Source organism: Phodopus roborovskii, unplaced genomic scaffold (assembly GCF_943737965.1).
Source record: "Phodopus roborovskii unplaced genomic scaffold, PHOROB, whole genome shotgun sequence".
Classification (NCBI taxonomy): Eukaryota; Metazoa; Chordata; class Mammalia; order Rodentia; family Cricetidae; genus Phodopus; species Phodopus roborovskii.
Window position 1 is genome coordinate 22977500 of NW_026126469.1, and position 24254 is coordinate 23001753.

The following is a 24254-nucleotide window of genomic DNA, read 5'->3' on the forward strand; positions in this document are numbered from 1 at the left end:
GCTACTGCACTACACCGTTCTTACAGACCTTGCTTCAGAGTAGAACCAACTTTCCAAGAGTGAGTACAACTCCATTTTAAATGCTAGCTAGCAGTTTCTTCCCTCCATCTGATCCACAGTACATGGTCCTAAACATGGCAGCCATGCTCACCTTTTCCCTTAAAGGGCACACCGTGAGCCTGTCTTAGTGCACTACCCACACTTTTGGAGCCATTATTCAATGCCATTATTTTACACAAGCACTGTCCACAGACTCAATTAGATAACCAAGACTAAGTGACAGATGGACAGATACAGAGTGGGGAATGACAAAGGAATATGTTCTGTCTCAGGAGGTATAGGGTGAGATTTTATCATTCAACCTTGAGAGGCACAAAATTTAAAAACTTAGAAACTGCTAGTCCTGGAATCTTCCATTTAATATTTTTCAGACCAAAATTAACTGCGTGCAACTAGAACTGAAGGAAGCAAAAACAAAGCCCCGAGAAGTGCTGCCCACGTAGTTTGTCTTTTGTCTCCTCCCTATTTGCCCAGAGCTGAAATCTGTAGGATGGCTTCTCTCAGGTAGCCAGCTCCTTGGTGTAGGATGGCACATCTCCTTTGAGCCTCTTCTGCACACTTCAGCACAGATGCTGTCAGCAGTGATGGAGAGGAAACGACGCTGGACTGCGTCTCTAACAATACCCACCTGCTTCCGTTTTGTTAAATCATGTTCCATTCGCACAGGAATCACCTTTTATTCTTATTAAAATGAAGCTAAATGCATTGAGGCCCACACTATTTGAAGGGTACAAAGGAAGATGATTTCACAGGCCATTTCCTTGACCTAGTCCCTTCTCTTCAGTCACTCCAAGAGAACATTCTTAAAAGACTGGGGACTGAATAGGCAATCCAGACAACCCAATTTTATTCTTTTGGGAAATATTTTACTTGTATAAAATCTAGTAAGATGGGGAAATGTAAGTGTTCAGATGGATCAATGATCGGTATCGATAGGGAAATGTAACCCAATTCTTTGGGTTGTTTTTGTATCTGTTGTGTTTTTTGCAGGTATATATTTTTGAGACAGGGTCTCATTATGTAGCTCAAGCTGGCCTCATATCATCTTCTTTTCTCAGCCTTACAAGCAGTTGGGATTACAGTGTGGTACCCAGCTTTGGTTGCCTAATTCTTGATCTGAAGAGAGAAGAGGTAAGAGGCAAGTCACTGCTACCACAGGTGCCAGCACTCACATTTGTCAGGTTCACAAGGAGTTGCCCGGCACTGGCATTCCTACACACACAGAGCCCTCTATTCAGTCTTTGTTTGGTTTATCTGGCGGTGGAGGGTTCCTAGGGAGGTTTAGCAGCTCCTGGATTCTCTGAGCATTTTCCTCAGGCCGAATCTTCTCTAAGCCAGATTCAATTTCCTCAGGGAGGAGCTCGGTGAGTTGCAGTTTTCTTCTCCTACAATCAAGAGATAAACACTATCAAGTTCTGCTTCCACACTTGCCTTACAGACTTCAAAAAAAGGGCAATCTCCGTCACACCCTCCCTGCTTTGGTATGACAACTGATAAGCAAATACCAGTCTTTGCACAATACAGAGACTTTCTTCTCCTACCCCGCTCCACCTTCAGTCCAACCATGATTTCCATAGCACTAAAATGGACACTGGACACCTAACATGACCTGGGGCACTGCATCCTGTGGTTCTCCCAAGTGATGAATGGGAGTGGAATGCTAAAGTTTACATTTTAAACTGGGCCATCCTCCTGCCCTTCAGACTCAGGGGCTGTGAGCCCCTGCCACTGTGTAAAGGTTCTCACCAGATCTTGTCTCACATCATGAAGACATCATATAGGCAACTCTACAGATACATATTGATGAAGAGTAGGCTCTAATTTCTAAGAGATCAGCCCTTTTCCTAAATAGAATCTCAGTATCTTTAATTATCAAGGTTACCCATATCTTAAGTGTCAACCCAATCAAATTTGACCATTTTTCTATAACTCTATGGCCAGTCTCTTATATTTTCTGCTAGGATAATTTTAAAAACTTTTATTTGTCTATATTATTTTCAAGCACAGAGGCTGACACATAAAAGTGACAAACATTTGAACTGACTCTTCTTAGAAATACCATACACATATTTATGATAGGTGGAAGCTACACATTCAAAATTTTTTACATTTTATTTTATGTGTATTGGTGTTTTGCCTGCATGTATGCCTATTGGCGCCTGCAAAGGCCAGAAGAGGGTATCAGATTTCTCAAAATGGAAATACAGACAATTGTAAGCTGCCATGTGGATGTTAGGAACCAAATCTAGGTCCTCTGGAAGAGCAGCCAGTACTGTTTCTCCAGCTCCTACATTTGAAACACTATTTCTCTTGGTTGAAGAACTCCTTCATTACTATATTTTACATTATTGCTTTTGTACATTCTCAAGGTTCTCCATCTTCAAGTCACTGACAAACCTCTCTTATTTTTTGTTTTTTTTTTCTCCCCCTCTTTTTAAACTGGAATATAATCATTATTTGTTCATATTTCCCCCAAGTGTTAATTCTTTCATAATGTTCTGTATTATAACTATATAGCCACAACCTTCCCTTTCTAACAATTCTCTTAAAGCTTTGTTTTTAAAAAGAAGGCTTGCATGACATCTAGGGCACTAAAATTGATGTTTCCATGATTTTAATAATTCACAATATTAATTTTACATTGCCACTTAGAATTTGAAGTGCTTCATTCTAGAGCCTGGATACCATATGCCCCACATGCCCTCTTAACATGAAGAGGATACACAACAACAAGGAATGCAGAGCATTAGAATAAATTCTGTCCCTAAAGCAGCTGGAGAAACTGAGGACTTAAAGTTAGTGAAAGCAAGGTCACAGCTGACTCATATCCTAGTGGTAGCACATTCCTATAATCCCAGTACTCAGACACTGAGGCAGGAGGACTGTTAAAGACTCTGAGGCTAGGTTGGGCTACACTCTGAGACTTTCAAACAATGAAACCAAGTCTAATTTATGTCAAGCTGAGGTTTAAGCTCACTTTTCAAGGTTTTATTGGCTCCAAACCAATGCTTTGCTCTCCTATAGCATTTAAGTCCTAGGGAAGAGATCTATGTAGAGCTACCACAAATGTCATTTGTGTGTGTGTGTGTGTGTGTGTGTGTGTGTGTGTGTAAAACACAAAAAATTCTAATAAAATACATAGAAAAAACTGCTTATATGTCCAATCAGAAAAGCATCAGCACAGGCAGGTAGATCTCTGAGTTGAAGGCCAGCCAGCCTGGTCTACTGAGTGAGTTCCAGGACAGACAAGGCTACACAGAGAAACCCTGTCTCAAACAAACAAAAAACCAAAACAAAACAAAACAGAAAAAGAAAAAGGAGGAGGAGGAAAAGCAGCAGCAGCAGCAGCGACAGCAGATTTCATCTCCAGACACCAGGAACTGCACCCTGATAAGCATTCCCACTTCAAGAGTGCTAGATGGCAGCAGCCAGGTGGAGCCTGTACTGTCTGGAGTCAGGCGTCAGTGCCACCACCACATAGGAGAGCACCGATCCAGGCCTGTTGGTACAGTCCTGGAATCCCAGCTAGTAGGAGGCTGACAAAAGAGATCACAAGTTCAGAGGCCAGCTGGGCAACTTGTGAGATACTGTCTCAAAATGAAAATGTGCCTGGAGATTTGGTTCAGTGGTAGAGTACGTGTATGCACTGAGAAGGTTCTAGTAAGTCTCCAGCACTGAAAAACAAAACAAAACTGTAGCATATGAAATGATGATAGAGAAGAAGCAGACACTTCGTGTTCCATAGTGGCATCCCATCCACAAACAGCTATTTTATCTACTTCAGTTCTTCGTCTATATTAAGAAGTAAAATTTCAAATGTGGATACTTAGCATACAACATTTTCTTTTCTTTTCTTTTCTTTCTTTCTTTCTTTTTTTTTTTTTTTTTTTTTGTGAGACCAAGTCTTACTACATAAACCAAGATGACCTGGGACTCAGTGATCACCCTGCCTCAGCTCCCAGACATTTTAGAAATACAAGTACACAGCTACATCTCCCCTGCAATGCTCAGGAATAAAACAGAGGAGGGCAGAGGTTGTGAGAGCTGGAGGAACTAGGATGCCGTGGACACTGTCCTCTAGGCATGAGTTAGCCACATCCTTGTAACCCTGAGCAGCTGTAATGCCCATGTAAGACCTGCACAAGGCCAGATGTCAGCATTCCTTCATGGACCAGAGAGGGGCTCGGGAGGCTCGGCCCATCCCTGAGTATTTATTTATAGGCAGTTAATGTCTACTGGGAAAGCAGAAGATACTTTGTTCAGTCATAAGTTGGTCATGTTCCTATAAACAACTACTTACCAATGTTCTTGTAGTAACCATAATTAAACATTTTGAGTCACAAGAGAAAAAAAGGAAAGAAGGACAGACAGACCTAAGGAAAGATCCTGATCAGATTAAAAATAAAATTAGTATCTTTCATTTTCCCAGTCCCTTAATGAAACAGATTCAAAAGACAATACAGATAGAAGATTGGAAAGACTCAGTAAATCAAAGTCTTCTTTGAATCAAGTGACATCTGGGAAGGACCCCTGGGTCATAACATGGGCTGTGCTAGGAAGTCCGACTAGCGGTCTTCACAGGCTCCTTACCACTCTTGCAGCTTCTGCTCATGGAGTGCCTTCTGGTCCTTCTGTCTTCTCTCCTGAACTGTCTCATCACAGTACTTCTGCAGTGCCATCATCAGGCTTCCCATAGGCGTACTGAGGGGAACACAGCAAGTTCAAGGAGGAAGTCATTAGCCTGCACGACACAGGGGTGTCCTTGCTCATCAATGGCACAGCGCTCACCCACGGTCAGACACAGAAGCATCTGATAACTTAAAACATTTCTTTCAAACAAACAAACAAATACTGAGGCCATTTTCCTCCTGGGCTGAACAACAAAGAAAAACAATTACGGTAGCTTCCTTGACTAGTATAAAACAGTAACAAATACAGAATTGGGTTCTATTTATTTATTTATTTATTTATTTATTTATTTATTTATTTATTTTTGAGGCAGGGTTTCTCTATGTAGCTTTGGAGCCTATTCTGGCACTTGCTCTGTAGACGAGGCTGGTCTCGAACTCACAGAGATCCACCTGCCTCTGCCTGACCTTTTTTTTTTTTTTAAATCATGAATAAGAAATAAACCAAGACAAAGGGGTAAATACCTATTTATGACCAGTTCAAGTAAACCGCTCCAAACTAGAGACTTCTCAAAAAGAAATGAGTAGTTCATTCAGGACTGTACCAGCCCCTGGAGGACAAGGAGATGGGGGTTTGTTGGGAGGAAGATGTTATTCGCTTTGAGAAACACATCAAAACATCTTATATTCTAGGTCTGCTATAACTGACAGCTGCCATGACACGAAGAGAAGAGATGGCCTGAGGCATGGAGAGATGGTGCTGCAGTAAGAGCACTTGCTGCTCTTGCAGAGGACACAGGTTTGGTTCACACCAGCTGTGGTTCTGACTCTAAGGGACTCCATGCCCTGTCTGGGCCTCCGAGGTCACTAGGCTTAAACGTAATGCGCATATATACATGCAGCACTCATACGTATACATAAAATAAAAATAAATGAATCTTTTAAGAAAAACAAAAGGAAACTTCTTTAGGGGCTGGTAAAGTGCTTGCCTTTCATTCATAACAACCTGAATTTACATCCAGAGAACACAATTAAGAGTTAGGTGTGGCAGCACCCCTAGGGCCTGCTCACTGCCCTGTCCAGCCAATCTGTGAGCTCCAGGTTCAGTGAGTGATTCCATCTTAAAAAGAAAGTATATGGGGCTAAGGATGCAGATTAGTGGTATAAATCCCCTTTCTATCATGTGCAAGGCCCTAGGTTGTAGGTACTATAAAAAAATAAAATTAGTAAGGTGGAATGTGACTAAGGAAGACACTGGACACTTATTTCTGGCTTCCACACCCATGAACACAAATGCACGTGTATACAAAAGCACATATATGTGCACAAAAGAAACTGATTTAGATAATTATCATAGGGACAAACAGAATTTTCTTTCCTGTGTCCTCACAAGAAAAAAGTTTTGACTTTGATATATGTAAAATTCTTTCTGGCTAGAACTTTAATCTCATTTAAAGATTTTTTTTTTTAAACTAAACAAAAGAAATCTAAAACTACAACATTAGAATGGTAAAAGAAAATGTCACCAGGAGGGAGAGGGGATGAATTATGCATCATTAAAAAAGGAAACAAGCCGAGCGGTGGTGGCTCACGCCTTTAGTCCCAGCACTTGGGAGGCAGAGGCAGAAGCAGAGGCAGGCAGATCTCTGTGAATTCAAGACCAGCCTGGTCTACAGAGTGAGTTCCAGGACAGCCAGAGCTGTTACACAGAAAAATCTTGTCTCAAAACAAACAAACAAACAAAAAACCAACAACAGTAAAACAACAACAACAACAAAAAAACAATAAAAGGGAAACCATTACATGCTACAACATAATTAAATCTCAAGTATGTTATACTAGATGAAATAAGGCAGTTACAAAAAAACAAAATGTGATTCCATTCATTAAATACTGTATTATTCCAGTATGTATGTCAAAATTATAGAAAATGGAAAGTAGAAAGAAGGCTGTCAGTAGTTGGGTGAAGTGGTAGAAAGAATTATAATTTAATATAGTTTCAGGTACAAGACAAAAACATTTGGAGGTGCTGTATAATATTTATATGCTTAACACTACTAATTGCATACTTAAAAATGGCTAAAGTGTGGAAAAAAAACAGGAGAGGAGAATCAATAAGAATTATGCTTCAATGTATGCTAATTTTAAAAACGAGCAAACATGGTCAAGATGATAAATGTTGCATATATAACTATAATGACAAAAACTTTTGCCGGGATGACCACACAAGTAGAGGGGTTACCTAACATGCACACAGCCCTGGGTTCTAGCCCCAGCACTGCAAAAACCCAGGAAGAACACAACTCAGTGCTACAGAGGTAGAGACAGGAGGAGCCGAAGTTCAGTGTCAGGCTTGACTACATGAGGAGCTCAAGGCTAGCCTGAGCTAGTGACTCTACCTACAAAAAATTTTCCCACTAGCTTCAACAATTTTCCCCTTCAAAGTAAAATAATATAGTAACACTTCAAAAAATAAATAAATAAATGTTAGCAGTGTGTTTTGACAAACTGAATTTTGTTAACTTAAAAAAAAACTGCAAAATAAAATCCATAAATCTAGTCAGGCAAGGTGACTCATGCCTATCACCTCAGCATTCAGAAAGTAGAAGATACCAAGGCCTAGCCTACAGAGCATCTCAAACCTCTCACCCTCCTAAAAAGAAAACCATAATCTACAGTGTTGTAATTTAAGAAAAGCATTGTGCAAAAGAAGGATGCCACAGGAGACAGGGTTCAAGCAGAGGGGCTTTTTTTTAATTAGGGAAAGGGCTCATAAAAAGGGAAAAGTGGGGGGGGGGGGAGAATGGCCTCTGGAGTGAGAGGGGAAAGGGGGAGAGGAAAGACGGGGAGAGGGGGGGGGAGAGGAGGAAAAGAGAGGGAGAATGGAACAGAGAAAGGGAGAGAGAGAGGGAAAGATGGGAGGTGGGCAGGACTCTTTTAAAAGGGAACATAGTGAACAGGCACAGGTGGTGCTCATAGTGGCTGCAGCTGAGGGCATATCCTGTCAGGACCCCAAGGACAGGCCAGTACAGATGCCTGAATACTAAAATACAGTGTCACCTAATCCTGCAAAGTGGGGGAGGGGGGTAAGCTGAGAGGGAGAGTAATTCACTCAGAAGAATGTCAACTAATGAAAACCAGAACAGTAGCCAGAACTACCTTCTTAGCAACCAAGGAGCAACAGGTCAACCAGACTGTCAAAATCACTAGAGGATGGGAGATGTTCACAAGGTCTCACTCTACCCAATCACCATGGGAAAGAGCTGCAATGGAGGGCTGAATAGAGGGCCCTGGAATGTGAGAGAGGAGAATCCTAAAGCTTCCTCAAATTTGCTGCAGTCATGTAAGAAGAACCCCGAGTGCTTGTGAGAAAACAAAACAACAAAAGAGTCTTGTGACCATGGAAACATGGATTTTGCAGATTTGAATTAACCAGAAAGATTATCTGGGTGAGCCCTTTAAAACCTGTTTTCTCTGGCTGGAGAAAAGCAGAAGATCCAAAGTTATGAGGAGAGGTATTACTACTCTGAACATGGATGACCCATGAGAAAGATGTGGGTGGCTTCCAGGAACAGAAAGGGAGTGTCTGACTTACAGTGAGGAAAAACAGAGCTATACAGTTTGACTCAGATACATTCAGGTACATACCAGGGAGTGGTATAGCTGAATCATGTAATAGTTTCAGTTTCACTGTTTATTTTGGTTTTGGTGCACTGTTATTTTTGGAGACAAGTTGTCATGTAGTCCAAGCTGTCAATGTAGCCAAAGATGACCTTGAACTCCTGTCTTTATATCCTACGTGTCAGGACTACAGGTGTGTGCCACCAATGCAAGCACCACTCTGACTTGAGGCAACTGCACACTGACTGTGATTTATCTGTACAACCTTATGCTCCTGTCAACAGGGCATGTGATTGCTTTCACCTCCATCCTTACCAACACAGATGAAAACCAGTATGTCAACTATCTAAAGTTAACATTTACTGTAATGGGCATATAATATGCCTTTTGATTTGATATGCACAAGGGCACAGTTGCACTTACACAGCATCTCTGACAAAAACACTTAACCCAAACCTAAAGCAAGATTAATCAAAGCCAACTGAGAACCACTGTGGTACTGGTGTGGGTCTGAAGGGCTTTGAATACACTTTCTTCCACAGATGAGCTAGAACATGTTTGCTGTGATATCTCTACCATGAGTTCACCCTAGGAGATGCACGCCGGCATATTTAGGGGTGAGATTTTATGAGGTCTCAAATGGTTTAACAAAAAAAAAAAAAAAAAAAAAAAAAAAAAAAAAGGGAAAGGAAGAATGTATCTTTCATTTATATTTACATATATATAGGCAAATGTCAGCACCTGGTGAATCCAAGTAAAAATTACATGAGGGCTTCGAGTCTTGTTTTTGTTTGATTTTTGAGTAGTGCTAGGAATTGACAGCCTTGTGATGCTGGGTAATGCTGTCTCTGAACTACATGCCCAGCCCTCATATGGGTCTTTACATAAAGCCTTTTTTCTCCCCTTGGCTTTCTTTTCTTTTCTTTTTTTTTTTTTTTTCTCTGTGTAGCTCTGGCTATTCTGGAACTCACTCTGTAGACCAGGCTGGCCTCGAACTCACTGTGATCAGCCTACTTCTGCCTCTAGAGTGTTGGGATTAAAGACGTGTGCCACCACTGCCTGGTTTATAGGGTCTTAATATACTCATTAACCCAACTCTTCTATAGGTTTGAAATTGTTCAAATTTTCAGCATTTTAGCTAAGGAAGAAAACCTTTAAATATGTACCCAGTTAAATAAAATAATACAATTTAAAAACATTACAAAACACACATCCTATGTGAACAATTTTCTGGTCATTTTTCTTGCTCCTTATGAATGTTTCTGTTCAAATTACAAGTAATTTTAGGTATTAGTTATGTTTAGTCATATTTTACCCAGTGAAAAAGATTCTTGACTATACATCCTATTTAACTCTGAGTTGTTCTTTACTATTTTAATTATATAGTAATAATTATAAATAAAACAAATGGACAGTCAGAACTGTGGATATGTCTCAGTGATGAGAATGTTTACTGCTCTTGTAGAGGACCTGGGTTTGAGTCTTAGCACCCATATCAGGCAGATCACAACTGCCTGGACCTCCAATTCCAAAGGACCCACCACTCCTTGGGCACATACACAGACATACACATGAACACATAAACAATAAAAAATACATATTCATAACTTTAAAAGGCAGAGCATTGCCAGACGTTGGTGGTACATGCCTTTGATCCCAGCCTTTGATCGGGAGGCAGAGACAGGTGGATCTCTGTGAGTTCGAGGACAGGCTCCAAAGCTACACAGAGAAACACTGTTTCAAAAAACAAAACAAAACAAACAAGCAAACAAAAGAAGGTAGAACATTTGCTATTTACTAGCATATGGGTTCAATCCTCTCATATCCCCTAAATAACTGAACAGTCGAAGCCATTATCAATACAGGGCATACATCTTTAAAGACTCTGCAGACTAAATCTGTTCTTTATAATGAACACATTTAGTAGACAATCCATTTAGACTAAACCAAGTTAACACTTACCCCAACAAAGCTCCAATTATACCACCAGCTACCAGGCCTCGAATACCTAAGTTTACCCTGAAAAGACCTCCTGTGACAGCTTTAAAAAAAAAAGGCAATATTAAATCATCTTTAAATGATAGACTTCCAGCATTTACAGTAAGAACAAAGACCTCTAAGTGAGCTTTCTGAGCCCATTATGAACTTGTATAGCGGCAGCCATGAAGGTAACTTTCTGTCTACTCCACAGTCAAAGGAAGAAAATATTTTAACATTTTTAAATATCCTCATCACACGAGGCGGGGGTGGGGGGGTTGTTGCAGTACACGCCTTTAATCCCAGCACTTGGGAGACAGATGCAGGTAGATCTCTGAGTTCGAGGCCAGCCTGGTCTACAGAAAGAGTTCCAGGACAGCCAGGGCTACATAGAGACCAAAACCAATAAATAAATAAATAAATAAATAAGGATAACTCTTCAGTCTTTCATACCATTCTACTTTTTTTTTTTTGCCCATTTCCTCTTTAAAAAAAAAAAAAAAGTCAACCCTCATTTCACCTTCTCTCACATCTTTCACCTCTTTCTTCTTTGAAGCAAATGTGTCCAAAATTCAGGGACAGCAGCAGCAACAAACCCCTTCACTAGTCCCAGGAGATTATGCCTTCTCCAGCCTCACCCATCTGTACTGCTTGCTATCCTGTGCAATCAGGCACACCTGCAGGCAGCATTTAGCCTATGTTGCCACCTGGTGGCCAACACAAGGAGTGCACCTCTTTTTACTACAATTCTATTTCTAGGGCACTGGTTTACGTTTCCTTTATAAAAACAGGGTCTCATGTGATCCAGACCTTCAAACTCAGTAGGGATGACCTTGAACCTCTGGCCTCTGTGAATGCTGAGATTACAGCCATGTACTACCACCTAGAGTCTGTGTGGAGCTGAGGAATAAACCCAGTGTTCCATGCATGCTAAGCAAGCATTCTACCAACTGTGCTACATACATGCCAGCCATTTCCCCCTTCACTAATGTCATCTTAGGTGGCAAAAATTTATGTGTTTAATATGAGGTTTATATTTCTATTTAGCTATTATATATTCACTTAAATTTTTTCTAAATTAACAAAAACAAAAACCACTTTAGTATCATCAGAGTATACCTCCAAATAAAATATTTTTAAGAAACATGTTTTATATATTTAACTTTTAATTTCCTGTGAATATATTATCAAATTCCATTATCATTATTTGATATTAAAGTGTCCCACATGATTCTATTGCATGGACATACCACAAATTTTTATCTTAACACCAGCTTTCTATTTGTTAAATGTTTTAAGTAAAGGCACTCTTACACATAAATCTTCATACATTTGATGGCTTCTTTAAATTGAACTCACAGAAATGAAATTTTGGGATAAGGGGTATGAACATTTTTATTTTATAAATAATTTTTATTTCGGAATGTGAGTTTGGGAGGGTAAGGGCAGTACATCAGCTGTTAACTGCTGAGTCATCTCTCCAGTCTCCAAGTGTGGTGACTGTTCTTGGTTGCCAACTTGACTATATCTGGAATTAACTAAAACCCCAAACCTGAGGGACACACCTGTGGGGGAATTTGAAATAAGATCCATTCTGTCTGGATCTTTGAGGTGGGAAGACAAATCTTTAATCTATGCTATAGCCTCTGCTGGAAGCCCGTATAAGAACAGGAAGACGGAAACTTGCTCTTTGCCTGCTTGCCCTTGCCTGGCTATCAAGCCATTTCCTCACTGGTATTACAAATTCAAGATTCTGGTGTAACCTGAAGACCAGCTGAGACACGCAGCCTATGGCCTGAACAACTGTGTGAAACAGAGCACATCAGCAGGGCCTGCAGTGGCCCCATGTGTGCTAAGTGTGTCCTTAGCAGGGTCTCCTTATTGGGGAGAAGAAACTTTTCTTTTTGTTTTTCAAGACAGGGTTTCTCTGTGTAGCCTTGGCTGTCCTGGAACTCACAGAGATCTGTCTGCCTCTTCCTCCCAAGTGCTGGGATTAAAGGTGTGTGCCACCACTGCCTGGTGAAGAGCAGAGACTTGTGAAAGTGCTGAAGACATCACACAGAGTCGGGAAGCAAAATAAATATGGAGCGTTTTAAAGTAAAAAAAATCAAGGCTCACAAAAGGTTTTTCATACAGTCTTACTCTATAGCCACACTGTATTCAAACTTGAGATATTCCTCCTGTCTTTGCCTTCCACTTGCTAAGATTAGGTGTGAGCCATCATGCCTGTCTGATTCTTTCCTCTGCTATCTTAAATCTATGATTCAGTTCTTCTCCAATAAAAATATTTATGTATGCATACAAATGCACATTTGTATGTTTGTGTTTGTGTGCACACGCATGCATGTGAATGCATATGTACCAAAGCATGCATGTGAAGTTCAAAGGACAACTTCAGGTATGGGTTCTCACTCTCCACTTAGTTGATACAAGGGTCTCTTTGTAGTCTTTCCACACTGCTTACAGCAGGCTGGCTGGGCCCCAAGGCATCCCAATAGGAGTGCTGGCATTACAGATGTATCCAGCTCTTATACTGGTTCTGAGGATTTGAACTCAGTCCCTTACTTTTATTTATTTTTTTATTTTATTTATTCTTTTAAGGTTTATTTATTTATTTGTTATGGATACAACATTCTACCGTCATGTATTCTTGCAGGCCAGAGGAGGGCACCAAATCTCATGATTGATGGTGTGAGCCACCATGTGGTTGCTGGGAACTGAACTCAGACATGTGGAAGAGCAGGCAGTGCTCTTAACCTGTGGGCCATCTCACCAGCCCCCAGTCCCTTACTTTTATATGGCAAGTGATTTTAACCATTAAGTCCTATCCCTAGCCCACATCTAGTGAAATTTTAATTTCTATTACTGTATTACCAACACCAGCTATTTTCATTTGATTACTTTAAAATTTTCTATCTTTATCATTACATTTTGATTGGACATTATTTGAGTTCTTTTGTCAGCTCTTTCCAACATATAGTTTCCTACTACCTGTTGGAAATTTCTATTCTATCCCACATTTTTTCATGTCTTGTTGCTATTACTGTTGAAAATGAACTTTTTTCTTTTTGAGACAAAGATTCATGTGGCCCAGGCTAGCCTCAAACTCTCTACATAGACAAGAATGAGCCTGAGTTTCTGATCTTCCTACCTTTGTCTCCCAAGTGCTTGGATTATGGGCATGTGCTAAAACTTCCAGCTCGAAATGGACTCATAAAGCAGTATGTTTTGACAACTCCTGGGTTAAACCGTGTCCCTCACATGGCTGAGGTTCTGCTTTTTAGGTCACAATTTGCCTAGATCAAATCTCTGTATTTTCCTGTCTAGCTTCCCGGAAAGAGTCAATTAAAACTCCTCGTAAGTTGTAATTAAAGGTCCTGCCCTTGGATAACTAATCTGTCTGTGGATTGGAAAACACATTTAAACTCAGTTTACATTATCTTTTCTAGTTTTTACTTTCTGTGCTCACAAGAACTCACATACAAACAAAATTAGCTCGATAAGGCCCACACTAGTCTCTCCTTAGCACACAAAGATCCCCATTATTGCCCTCTATGTTTTTGTTGTTTTTTTTTTTTTAAGATATGGTGTCTTTACATGCTTCGTGGCTTGGCCTTGAACTTGTAGATTCAAATGATTCTCCTGTCTTGGCCTCTCAAGTAGCTACCTCTGGTTTTATTGTCTCCTCAATAGCACCATTAAAAGCCAGCCTAGTTTACTAGTCTATGGTTCACCCAAAACAAATCAGAACCTTGGGTTGGCTGTGTCAGGAGTCCCTGACTGTTTTAAACAACTTCCCTGATATGAGATTTCCTGTGCTCTCCTCCAGAGAGTTCCAAGTGCAGGGATGACAGGCATCTGTCACCACACATGGCTCTATGCTCTACTTTTAATGCTTGTTTTAATGGTGTGTTACCACTAGAGAAAAAGAGCTTTAAATACAACCCATCTCTTACCATGAGAAAATCTGACCCTTCCTCCTTCACATCCCAGTCTCACTTGAAACTGTCTCTCTTCCTTGTGCATGAAACATCAGCCTGCTGTTGCAGAACATCTCTATCCATTTCCTCCTGATACTCCTCTTCAGCCCACTACCCTAAAGTTTGTTCCTTCCCAATCCGCAGGTGTCAGCCTAAATGCCCTGAAAGGCCTCAACAACTCTGTCCATGTCACATCCATGTCCTACCTATTTGCTACTTTCTGTCATAGGAGCTGGGTTTTTTCTTTGTTTGTTTTTGTTTTATTTTGTTTGCCCATAGTCAAGGGTAAAAGTTAATGAAAGCAAAGACCTTGTCTGCTTTAATAACTACCAAGGGTCAGCTATGAGGCTATTTATAAGCATATTTTATATGAAGGTTGAACAGGATATAGTGTGAAGCCAATCAAAAAACTCCACAGCTCTTATTCATAATCCTATATATCCTAAACCACACTTGAAATTAAAATGTGAACAAGAATAAAACACCTTACCTCCAGCAATGACAAAATGGCTTAAGGTACTTTTATTTCGATACACAGTTAGTCCAGTATTCACTGTGCTGTGAAGAAGAGAGGACAAAGGAAAGATTTTATTCCAAGTACACCCATTCACCTTCCTGATTGCTATTTTCATTGAAATGATAGTTTTAAAACTTCCTATTAGGACTAACGAGGTAGCTCGGTTGATAGTGTGCTTGTCTACCATGCACAAAGTCTGGGTTCAGTCCCCATACCACAACAGACTAAATGTGGTAGCTCATTTCTCTAATCCCAGCATTTGGGATCTGGAGGCAGGAGGATCAGAAATCCAACTCAACCTCAGCTACACATCAGGTTCAAAGCCAGATTGGGCTACATGAGACCCTGTCTTAAAAAACCAAAAACCAAAACCAGAAACAACAACAAAATTCCTGGATTTTAAACCCTTGGCCTAGTCTAGGCCCCTTCAGCACCATGCTCTAGAGTAACATGCCTATGGGTTTCTAGGTAAATCTGTAGAAGAATGAATCAATAAAATCAAATTCCTAGGACAAATATTCAATCAGAAAAATCAACTTAGAAAGAAGGGCTCTACGGCATTTTTCTTTCTTCAAAACTTTGATTCTATTCCAGGCATGGTGGTACACTATAATCCCAGAACTTGGGGGGTTAGATTTTGAGTTTGAGGCCAACATAGTGAGTTTAAGTTCAACCCGAGCTACATAGCAAGACACCCATCTCAAAAAAAAAAAAAAAAAAACCTATATCCATTTTTGACCCTAGAGAGCTCTATCATGGATACAGAACTAACATTGAACCAATTTCTTAAGTACATACAGATTATTAAGAAAAACCTTAATAATCTGTCAGTGGCACGGCTCTGTGGATAAAGACACCGGCTGCCAAGCCTGACCCATGCTCAATCTCCAGGACTGGCATGTGAAAGGGGAGCTGACTTCCTCCAAGTTGTTCTTGGACCGCCACATGCACACTATGGCACAGGTGTTGGCACACACAGACATGGACACACACATAAGTGGAAAAGCCATTACAAATATTTTCATAATACCTCTTGCTCAAATAATGCACTCCTGGAAGAATGCTGGCATGACGGGACATGTCTGTAATTCCAGGAGAATCACAAGTCTGAAGACAGCTTAGACTCCACTGCATTCTAGGTCAGTCTGAGATATAGCAAGACCCTACCCCTCCACCCCAAGGATGAAGTCAGCTCTTGGATAACCGAACACTTACTTGAATATGGTCACAAAGACTGCAGTTCTCCAACTCCAACGCCAGCCATACCGAAGGAAGCCCCTCGTGCCAGCTCGGTGTGCACTTTGCTAAAAATAATTTGTTAAAATGCTGTGAGGTTCCAAGATACTTTGACATTTTCCTTATTCTACAATTGTACTGCAGAAATGTCAGCTGAAAATTACTCAGGTACACCTGAACAGAAACATAGAAAAAAAAAAAAAAATCTAGAACTAGAGCTGGGTGGTGGTGTCACATGCCTTTAATCTAAGCACTCGGGAGGCAGCGGCAGGCGGATCTCTGTGAGTTTGAGACCAGCCTGGTCTACAAGAGCTAGTTCCAGGACAGCCTCCAAAACCACAGAGAAACCCTGTCTTAAAACAAAACAAAACCAAAACAAAATAAAAAAAGTACTAACAGGAGCAAAGACTTGGGAGTCAGAGAAAGAGGGCTAAGAAGCTGTTGGCTCCTCCCCATTTGAGAAACAGCCATATCTTCTCATGCACAGCTAGCTACAACCCTGATATATGATGGTGAAGACTGGAAGGAAATATTTGGTTGTGCTGGGCATGTGGCGACCAGAGCCTAACCCTAACTCTAACCGTCACCATCATTCATGGCAAGTTCCACAGCATAGTCATCATGGCTCAGAATGAGAAGAAACTTGTCAAAGGGAAGGGTATCTCCATGTTCACAAAGTGAGATCCATCAATATCACATGGGGTGATGCTGGTGACAAATACCCTGTAGAATCTACTGGTATATCCACTACCATAGAGAAGGCCAGGGTGGTCAGACAATGACTAATTTTGGTAAATAACATCTTCTTGCCCTTGTGGGCAACTGTTAGTAACAATTTTGAAATTCCCCTAATCCCCACGTCAATGAATCCAAAGGTCACTCTCTCTAATCCAATCCTGAACATGTACCTCCCTGCTTGCAGTTTTTTCCCCTTTAAAAACTCCTTGCAATTGAGGCCAGGCACCCTTTTCCTGCAGCTGCTGTGCCAGTTTGCTGGACAGGGTCCCTGCCGAGGCTTGTAATTTAGCATTAAAATTTGTTCCTTTGCATCAGTGAGTCGGCTCCTTAGTGGTCTTTTTGGGGTCTCACAAACTTTGTATAACAACACACACACACTTCCACTCTGTCTGCCCATCTAAAAGCAATAGTATCCTGAAAGAGTAGAGCACAACGAGAACCCAGGTCTTGTTTTCTAAATATCAACCTCCCAAAAAGAAATCTTAGTTCCACCATACATGATAGAGCACATCTTTAATATCAGCACTGGGGAGGCAAAGGTAGGAGGATCTCTGTGAGTTCAAGTCCAGCCTGGCCTGTATAGCAAGTTCCAGAACAATAAGGGCTACATTGGAAAACCTTGTAAAAAACCAAACCAAAAACAACTCTGAGTTGGTCACTTTCACGAGCAGGAATAAGAGCTGAAAGCCAGTCTGTATTACCAAGCAAGACCCTTCTAAAACAACAAAAAACAAAAACAGAAAACTCACAGGCAGTGGATCTAAAAAGGTTCTAATTGTCCCAAATACAAGCCAACTGGAGTATTAGAACAAACTACAGTAATGGAATATAACTCTACTGAATAAATAAGAAATTCTGAGTACACATAGAAACAAATTATAGACAAGAATCATGTGCTCTGAAGGGCAGTGGTGGCTCACACCTTTAATTCCAGCACTTGGGAGGCAGAGGCAGGCGGATCCTGGTGAGTTCCAGGACAATCAAAAGCTATGCAAAGGAACCCTGTGTCAAACAAACAAACAAACAAACAAACAAACAAACAAAGAAACAAACAAAGAACCTTGGGCTTCTTACCAACACTCTGGTCATGAACAGACCCTACATGTTATCAGAAGATGGCCTATGACCTTGTACCTGTCCTAGTTTGTACAATATATTCTGAAAGTCAAATAATAACAAGATCAATTAAAATATTTCTCAGAACTACTCATTATTACTTTTATTATTATTACTTATTAATTAAATTGATGAGTAAATAACTATAATAGGGGTGACTATTACTACTTAGCACCAATGAATGTAAAAAATTGCTAGAATTAGAAAAAGGCCATTTGACAATCTGACAGTAAGAACCATTTCGAGTAAGAATAAACTGAATTCTAAAAGCACAGGGTAGATGAAAATAAAATAGGATATTTACAAAATCTCAAGGTCTCTAACAAGAATCTATAAAATACTTATTTCCTCAAAAGGGAAACAGCAATTTTATGCTATAGAAAGCCATTCTCATCTTACTCATGTAACTAAAGTTCACACCAGGAGCCAGAGAACAAATAGACAGTATATGCTTCTGAAACAAGGTACTGAAACATCAATTCTAGGGTACTTATGCCACTAATACAAGTCTAAATCTTCTTCCCCCCCCCCCGAATCTGTCTGTCTGTCTCCATACGTGTGCAAGCATGCCAGGGCATGCACAGAGGTCAGAAGACAACTTCTGTTCTCTCCTTGTCCCCATCCAGGGAATCAAACTCAGGATGTCCAGCTTGGCAGCAAGCATCTTTAGTCACCCATCCATCAAGGCCCACAAGTCAAAAGGACTTTTTTTTTTTTTCAATACAGGGTTTCTCTGTAGTTCTAGCTGTCCTGGAACTCACTCAGTCAACCAGGTTGACCTCAAACTAAGAGATCCACCTGCCTCTGCCTTCTAAGTGGAGGGATTCTCTTCAGATTGTAGAATTCTTTCGCCTTTCACAAATCTCAATTTTATCATGAGTAACTGTGGTGGTTCAAAAGAAAATGCCCCCCCCCCAGAGGAAGTGGCCTTGTTGGAGTGAGTATGGTCTTGGTGGAGGAAGTGTGTCACTGTGGAGGTGGACTTTGAAGTCTCATTTATGCCCAAGCCACACCCAGTGTCTCAGACTACTTCCTATTGCCTACATACCAAGATGTAAAACTTTCAGCTCCTTCTCCAGCACCATGTCTGCCTGATGCCACCATGTCCCACTATGATGACAATGGACTGAACCTCTGAAACTGTAACCCACCCCCAATTAAATGTTGTCCTTTATAAGAGTTGTGGCCATGGTGTTTCTTCAAAACAATAGAAACCATAAGACAGAAACTATCAAGCAAATCTAATTTGTGGGGCATTCTACAAATGTTCCACAATGTTTAAAACTGCGCAGGGGCAAGACTGACAGAGAAAGTGTTTCAAACTAATGGATTTTAAAAAGGCATGAGGCAAAGTCAGCATGTAATGTACTATTAGATGGTAAACTAGAAAAAAAAAAGATCTTTCTTTTAAACAGATAAGTTGAAGAAGTAGAAAATCCATGTAGGTACTTTAGCATTAGTGCTTCCATTGCTGCTAAGTATGGATCTAATTCTTCACCCAACATTCCAAAATTCTCCCAACTCAAGATATAAAAAAAAAATGAAGAAGAGTTAAATTGCTATATCCATATTAGCCCATCAGTACTTACCACAGCATCAAAGCGGTTATGATAAACCTCCCCTTGACTCTGCTCAATATAGCGGTTTTTAGCATAAATAAAAGCAGGTATTCCTCCATATGCCCAGCCAATGATGCCTGCTGAAACAGCTGCTCTGCAGATATACTCAACTTCCTTTGGAATTCTCTGTTGTTCACTAAAACACCAAAAAGAAAGTGTTGTTGGGACATTATTCAAAACAGTGTGTTCAGCATCGACCCACAAGCTTACAGCACGTTTTGTTATGGGCAGAGCTGACGAAATGCTTTTGTGAATTAAACAGTACAGTTATATAAGGGCAGTACTAGTTGGTGTAGTGGTGGACACCTGTGATTACAGCATTCAGGAGGCTGAGGAGGGGGAATCATAAGTTTGAAGCCAGCCTTTGCTTCATAATGAAACCCTGCTCTAAAAGCAAAACAGCAATACATTATATGTCTTAAAAGCAGTCTAGGATAGTAACTATCCTTGGGAAGATGGGCACAAAGCAGGGAGCTCCTCCATGTCTAGCTTTAAAATCATAAAAGAGAAAAAAAGTACTGAGAAAATTTAATATGCAGTAAGCAGCACAGGCCAACCTAAAATAAGGAAGAGCTGTTTGATTCAAATTATGCCTCTCAAATACATAAAAACTAGAACGATTTCCAGGAAGAGTTTCCAGGATGGACTCTGAAAACTGTTAAACAGTACAGCACTGCTATAGTGACCCTCCTACAAATTTAAGATTACTAGCTTTCTTCTGAAAGCTACACTCTTACAAAAATAACTTAAATTTCCAGAAAACAAATCCTAACATTTACATTAATAGGAAAGCTGCCATAATTTAAATTTTATGTATTTTATATTGAACAGAACTTTTAAAAAATCATTTACATAAAAACTGATCTACAGTAAAACTCAGAAGAAAACGTAAAAGGACTTGAAGTTTAACAAGCCAGGAGACAGCCATGCTTTGCCTGTTTTTTAACCCTTTGAATAGTTCAATGACGGTAATACTTAGTTCAGTTTTACTGCCATAAAGGCTCATGCTGAGTGTGGCAGTACTCTCATGTAATCTCAGCACTTGGAAGGTGGAGGCAGAGGATACAGGTTTGAGGCAAATAGGGGCTACCTGAGACCCCATCTCAAAGTCCCCCAAGAAAGAAAGTTAAATAAACATAAAAAAAGTAAAGACTCTAAAATTCACAAAGTCAGTCCAAGCAGCTAAAGAATGGTGGAAAGGTAACAGGACTAAGTGACGGGATGGAGGTAGACACAGAACAGTGGTGTTGTAATCTGGGATCTGCTGCGAGCGTAGTGTGCAGCCAGGTCAACCACTCTGAACCTTGGTTTCCCCTTTCATGTTACGATGGATGACAGCATAAAAACTGCATTAGGTTACTTTTCAAGCTTTCTTTAGTTCCACTATTCTGTGGTTTATAGTACTGATCTAAATGACTACCTTCTGTGGGTCACAGTAGTGTTATATGCCTCTAATCCCAGCAGTTGAAGCCTGGAAGCAGGAGGTTATCGTGGTCTACAACACAGGTAGACACTGCTTCAAAAACTAAAATAAATCTCATATACACTACGGAAGATCTTTCAAAAACATACAAGCTTTTGGTAGGACCTTTGAGAAAAATCTGACATATTACTTCCTAAAACGAAGATGATGAGGGGCTGGTGAAACGATTCAGCTGTTAAGAGCATGCACTGCTCTTGCAGAAGACCCAGAATCCATTTCTAGTACCCAAACGGCAGCTCATGTTGTCTTTAACTCCAATTCCAGATCTGACATTATCAGGCATGGGACACAAAGACAGGCATGCACGCAGGCAAAACACCCATACACATGAAATAGAAACAATCTTTTAAAAGACAAAATAAAAAGGTGATAAAACTAATAGAGTAATTAAATACAAGTCTGTTAGCTCCCTCGACCCAACTTATTTAACCAATTGATAACACAGTGTAGTATGGCAAATTACTTCAAGAAAGAATACTTCCACTAGTAATAAATGAAGTTAAATAAATTAGGTGAAAGTAATAAAAAGAGTTAATCATTTGTTTTTCACATTATTTTTATCTTAATATCTAGTTTCTGGAAAGTCAGATAGATCTGGGAGTGTGGATCCTGGAGCAGAAGAGGTCTTAACATTTGACCTCCCCCCCCCCTCCCCTCAAGGCAAAAGTAAGCATCTGTGGCAAGAACAGGCCTGTGATCCCAGAACCCGGGAGGCCGAGGATGGAATGTTTCTTCTAGTTCCAGGCCAGACTGGTCTACATGTACAGCCAGGGTTAAATAGCAAGATCCTGTCTCAAAAAAGGACAGGAGGCGGGGAGGGGGGGGGGTGAAGAGGCGGCTCTGCAAAGAGCCTGTGCTGATCTTACAAAGGACCTGAGTTCAGTTCCCAGAATCGTGTCAGCTGACTTGCAACTACCGATAATCCAAACTCACCAGAAGGGAAGTTTCTTGTGCAAAATAAAAACAAAACTGACGATTCTCTCTGCCCTTCCCCGACTCCCACCTGCGGTATACAGGGCCACGACTGGCCAAGAAAGATCAAAGTTTGACAGCAAATGCAACATGAGAAAGGCTGTTAGGGTGGACTCCCATGGTTCCCAGCGATCACTACAGGACAAATCACCGGGCTGATTCAATCGTTCTAACACATAAAATCGGGGCACGATGGTACTGTGAGGACACTGCGCCCGGGGCAGACCCCACGCCAGGGCTCGCGCCCGCTGCGGCGGGGACCCCGAGTCACCCTCCCCGCACACCCGAGGCCCTCGTTTTTACTCTTTGACAAACAGCTGCCGGAGGCGGTCCCATCCGGATTCCGGGGAACCGGGCTCTGAGACACATGAACGCGGCGCACGCGGCTCGCGATCCTCCGCAAAGCCCTGGGAATCCGCAGCCGCGGCACCGGCTGCAAAGGCCCGGCAAAGGCGGCTGCGCGGCGCGGGCGGCGGCGCCTCCATGGCGCCCTCCCACCCGCGGACAGACAGCCCGGGGCTGGCGGGCACCGTGGGAGACGGCGACCCGCGCAGCGGACTAGCGGCGCATTCGGGACGCGGAAGCTCACGTACGGCCCCCTGCCGGCTCACTTCGGCAGGCACTCGGAAACACGAGACAGGAAGTCCCGCCCTAGTCGCGCAAAAGGCCGGGTCGGGGGAGGGAGGGACGGCAGCGGGACTCCGGCTGGAAGCCCTTCCGCTTAGGGTCGTCGTGCCGCGGAAGTGAGTTGGCGGCGGTATCTTTTCAGTGAGGCGTTGAGGTGTTTCGGCCCGGTCGGTCCGGTCTGCAAGCGGAGTGCGGAACGGGACCGGCGGTGTGTGTAAGCCTTGTCCACCAGGCTTCTCGGGTGGGCCGCGCAGTCCACCCTCGCCCTGGCGTTAGCGTGCGCCTGAATAGCTCCGAGTTTTGAGGATGCCCCCTAGAGGGCATTTTTTCCCCATAACGTGGGTCCCGCAACACAGATTTCGTATGCGTACTGCCCTGAGACGGCATAAAATCTAGAACTTTTATCGTTTACTAGCTGCAACTGTTACATGTGCTTCCAAGTATAGTTTTCATTGGAATGCCCTCACTGGACGAAGCGGCGCGTGTCTGGAACTTTAGGAAGAGGCGAAGGAGGATTCAAGCCCTGATTTGTCCACATATGAGGCCGGCCAGCCTGGGTTTCACATGACACAGCAGGATTCCCAGCACCCGTATCAGGCATATCACAACCACCTGCACTCCAGCTGCAGAGTACCATGCACCGATTCTGGACTCTTACACACACGCACTTTTTTTTTTTTTTTTTTTTTTTTTTGTATTTGGTGCTCTATCTGCATATACAGTTTCCTGACAGAAGAGGGCGACAGATTCCACTATAGATAACCGAGCCACCATGTGGTTGCTGGGAATTGGAACTCAGGACCTCTGGAAGAGCTTCAGCCAAAGCTCATAACCGCTGAGCCATCTCTCCAAGCCCCACCACACTTTTTTTTTTAGTAAAGCAAAACACCAAGGCAAAATAAGAAAAGGTTCATTAAGGTAAATATTTCCAGTTGGTTTGTATAATATCTAATCCTTGGAAATTACCATATATCCCATATTCTCTGCAAACCCCTTCACCTGTTTTCTTTTTTTTCTAGTTATTTTAAAGTACCACTCTGGATATACAGCTCAGTGGTGCTCTACAGCCACTTAGATAGTGTACCTTATGAACTTTCATAAGAAGATACAGATAGGGGTATAAATACACACACACACACCTACACCTCTACAGATAAAGTTCAGAAAGGTGCTTTAAAGGAAACCCCATCAGCACTTACTTCATTGTTGGAATTTCCTATTTGCTGATCTCTTCTGGATCACCAATCAGCATTTAACACAAAGTAGCTGTTGTTATCTCCACCCCCCCACACACACACACCCCAAGACAGGATTTCTCTGCATAGCTGTGACTGTCCTATATCACTCTATAAACCCGGTTGTCTTCAGACTCAGACATCATCTCCCTGCCTCAAGTGACTATCTGTTGAATGAAGAATTCAGATCCTGATTCCTGGCTCCAGCTTGTACCTGCCTGGTTCATTTCTTTTCTCTGCAGAGGTCAGCACTGGAGTTAAGCTTCCAAGGCTGGAGAGAACACATGGATATGTGGGAAAAGCTGGGTGCTTAAATTTGTCTGACATTCTTGAGGTCTTGAGATTGATCCTCAGAACTTGAGCTACAGTCATTCTGGAATCAGGTTCACCTGGAATGGGAACAGGGCAGAGGCTGGGCAGACATTGACAAAATAATTCACAAATA

At 41.6% G+C, this 24254-nt stretch overlaps 1 protein-coding gene across 1 annotated transcript; it reads right to left on the reverse strand.

The window, feature by feature from the left end:
• Positions 1 to 885: 885 nt before the first annotated feature.
• Positions 886 to 22479, reverse strand: Timmdc1 (translocase of inner mitochondrial membrane domain containing 1). Its single transcript, XM_051191480.1, has 7 exons — positions 22251 to 22479; positions 19463 to 19628; positions 15999 to 16087; positions 14757 to 14824; positions 10272 to 10350; positions 4651 to 4761; positions 886 to 1445 (listed from the first exon to the last, which is right to left on the reverse strand). Exons 1-7 carry the CDS (start codon positions 22430 to 22432, stop codon positions 1295 to 1297), a joined length of 846 nt encoding a protein of 281 aa, XP_051047437.1. The 5' UTR covers positions 22433 to 22479; the 3' UTR covers positions 886 to 1294.
• Between the last annotated feature and the right edge of the window lie 1775 nt (positions 22480 to 24254).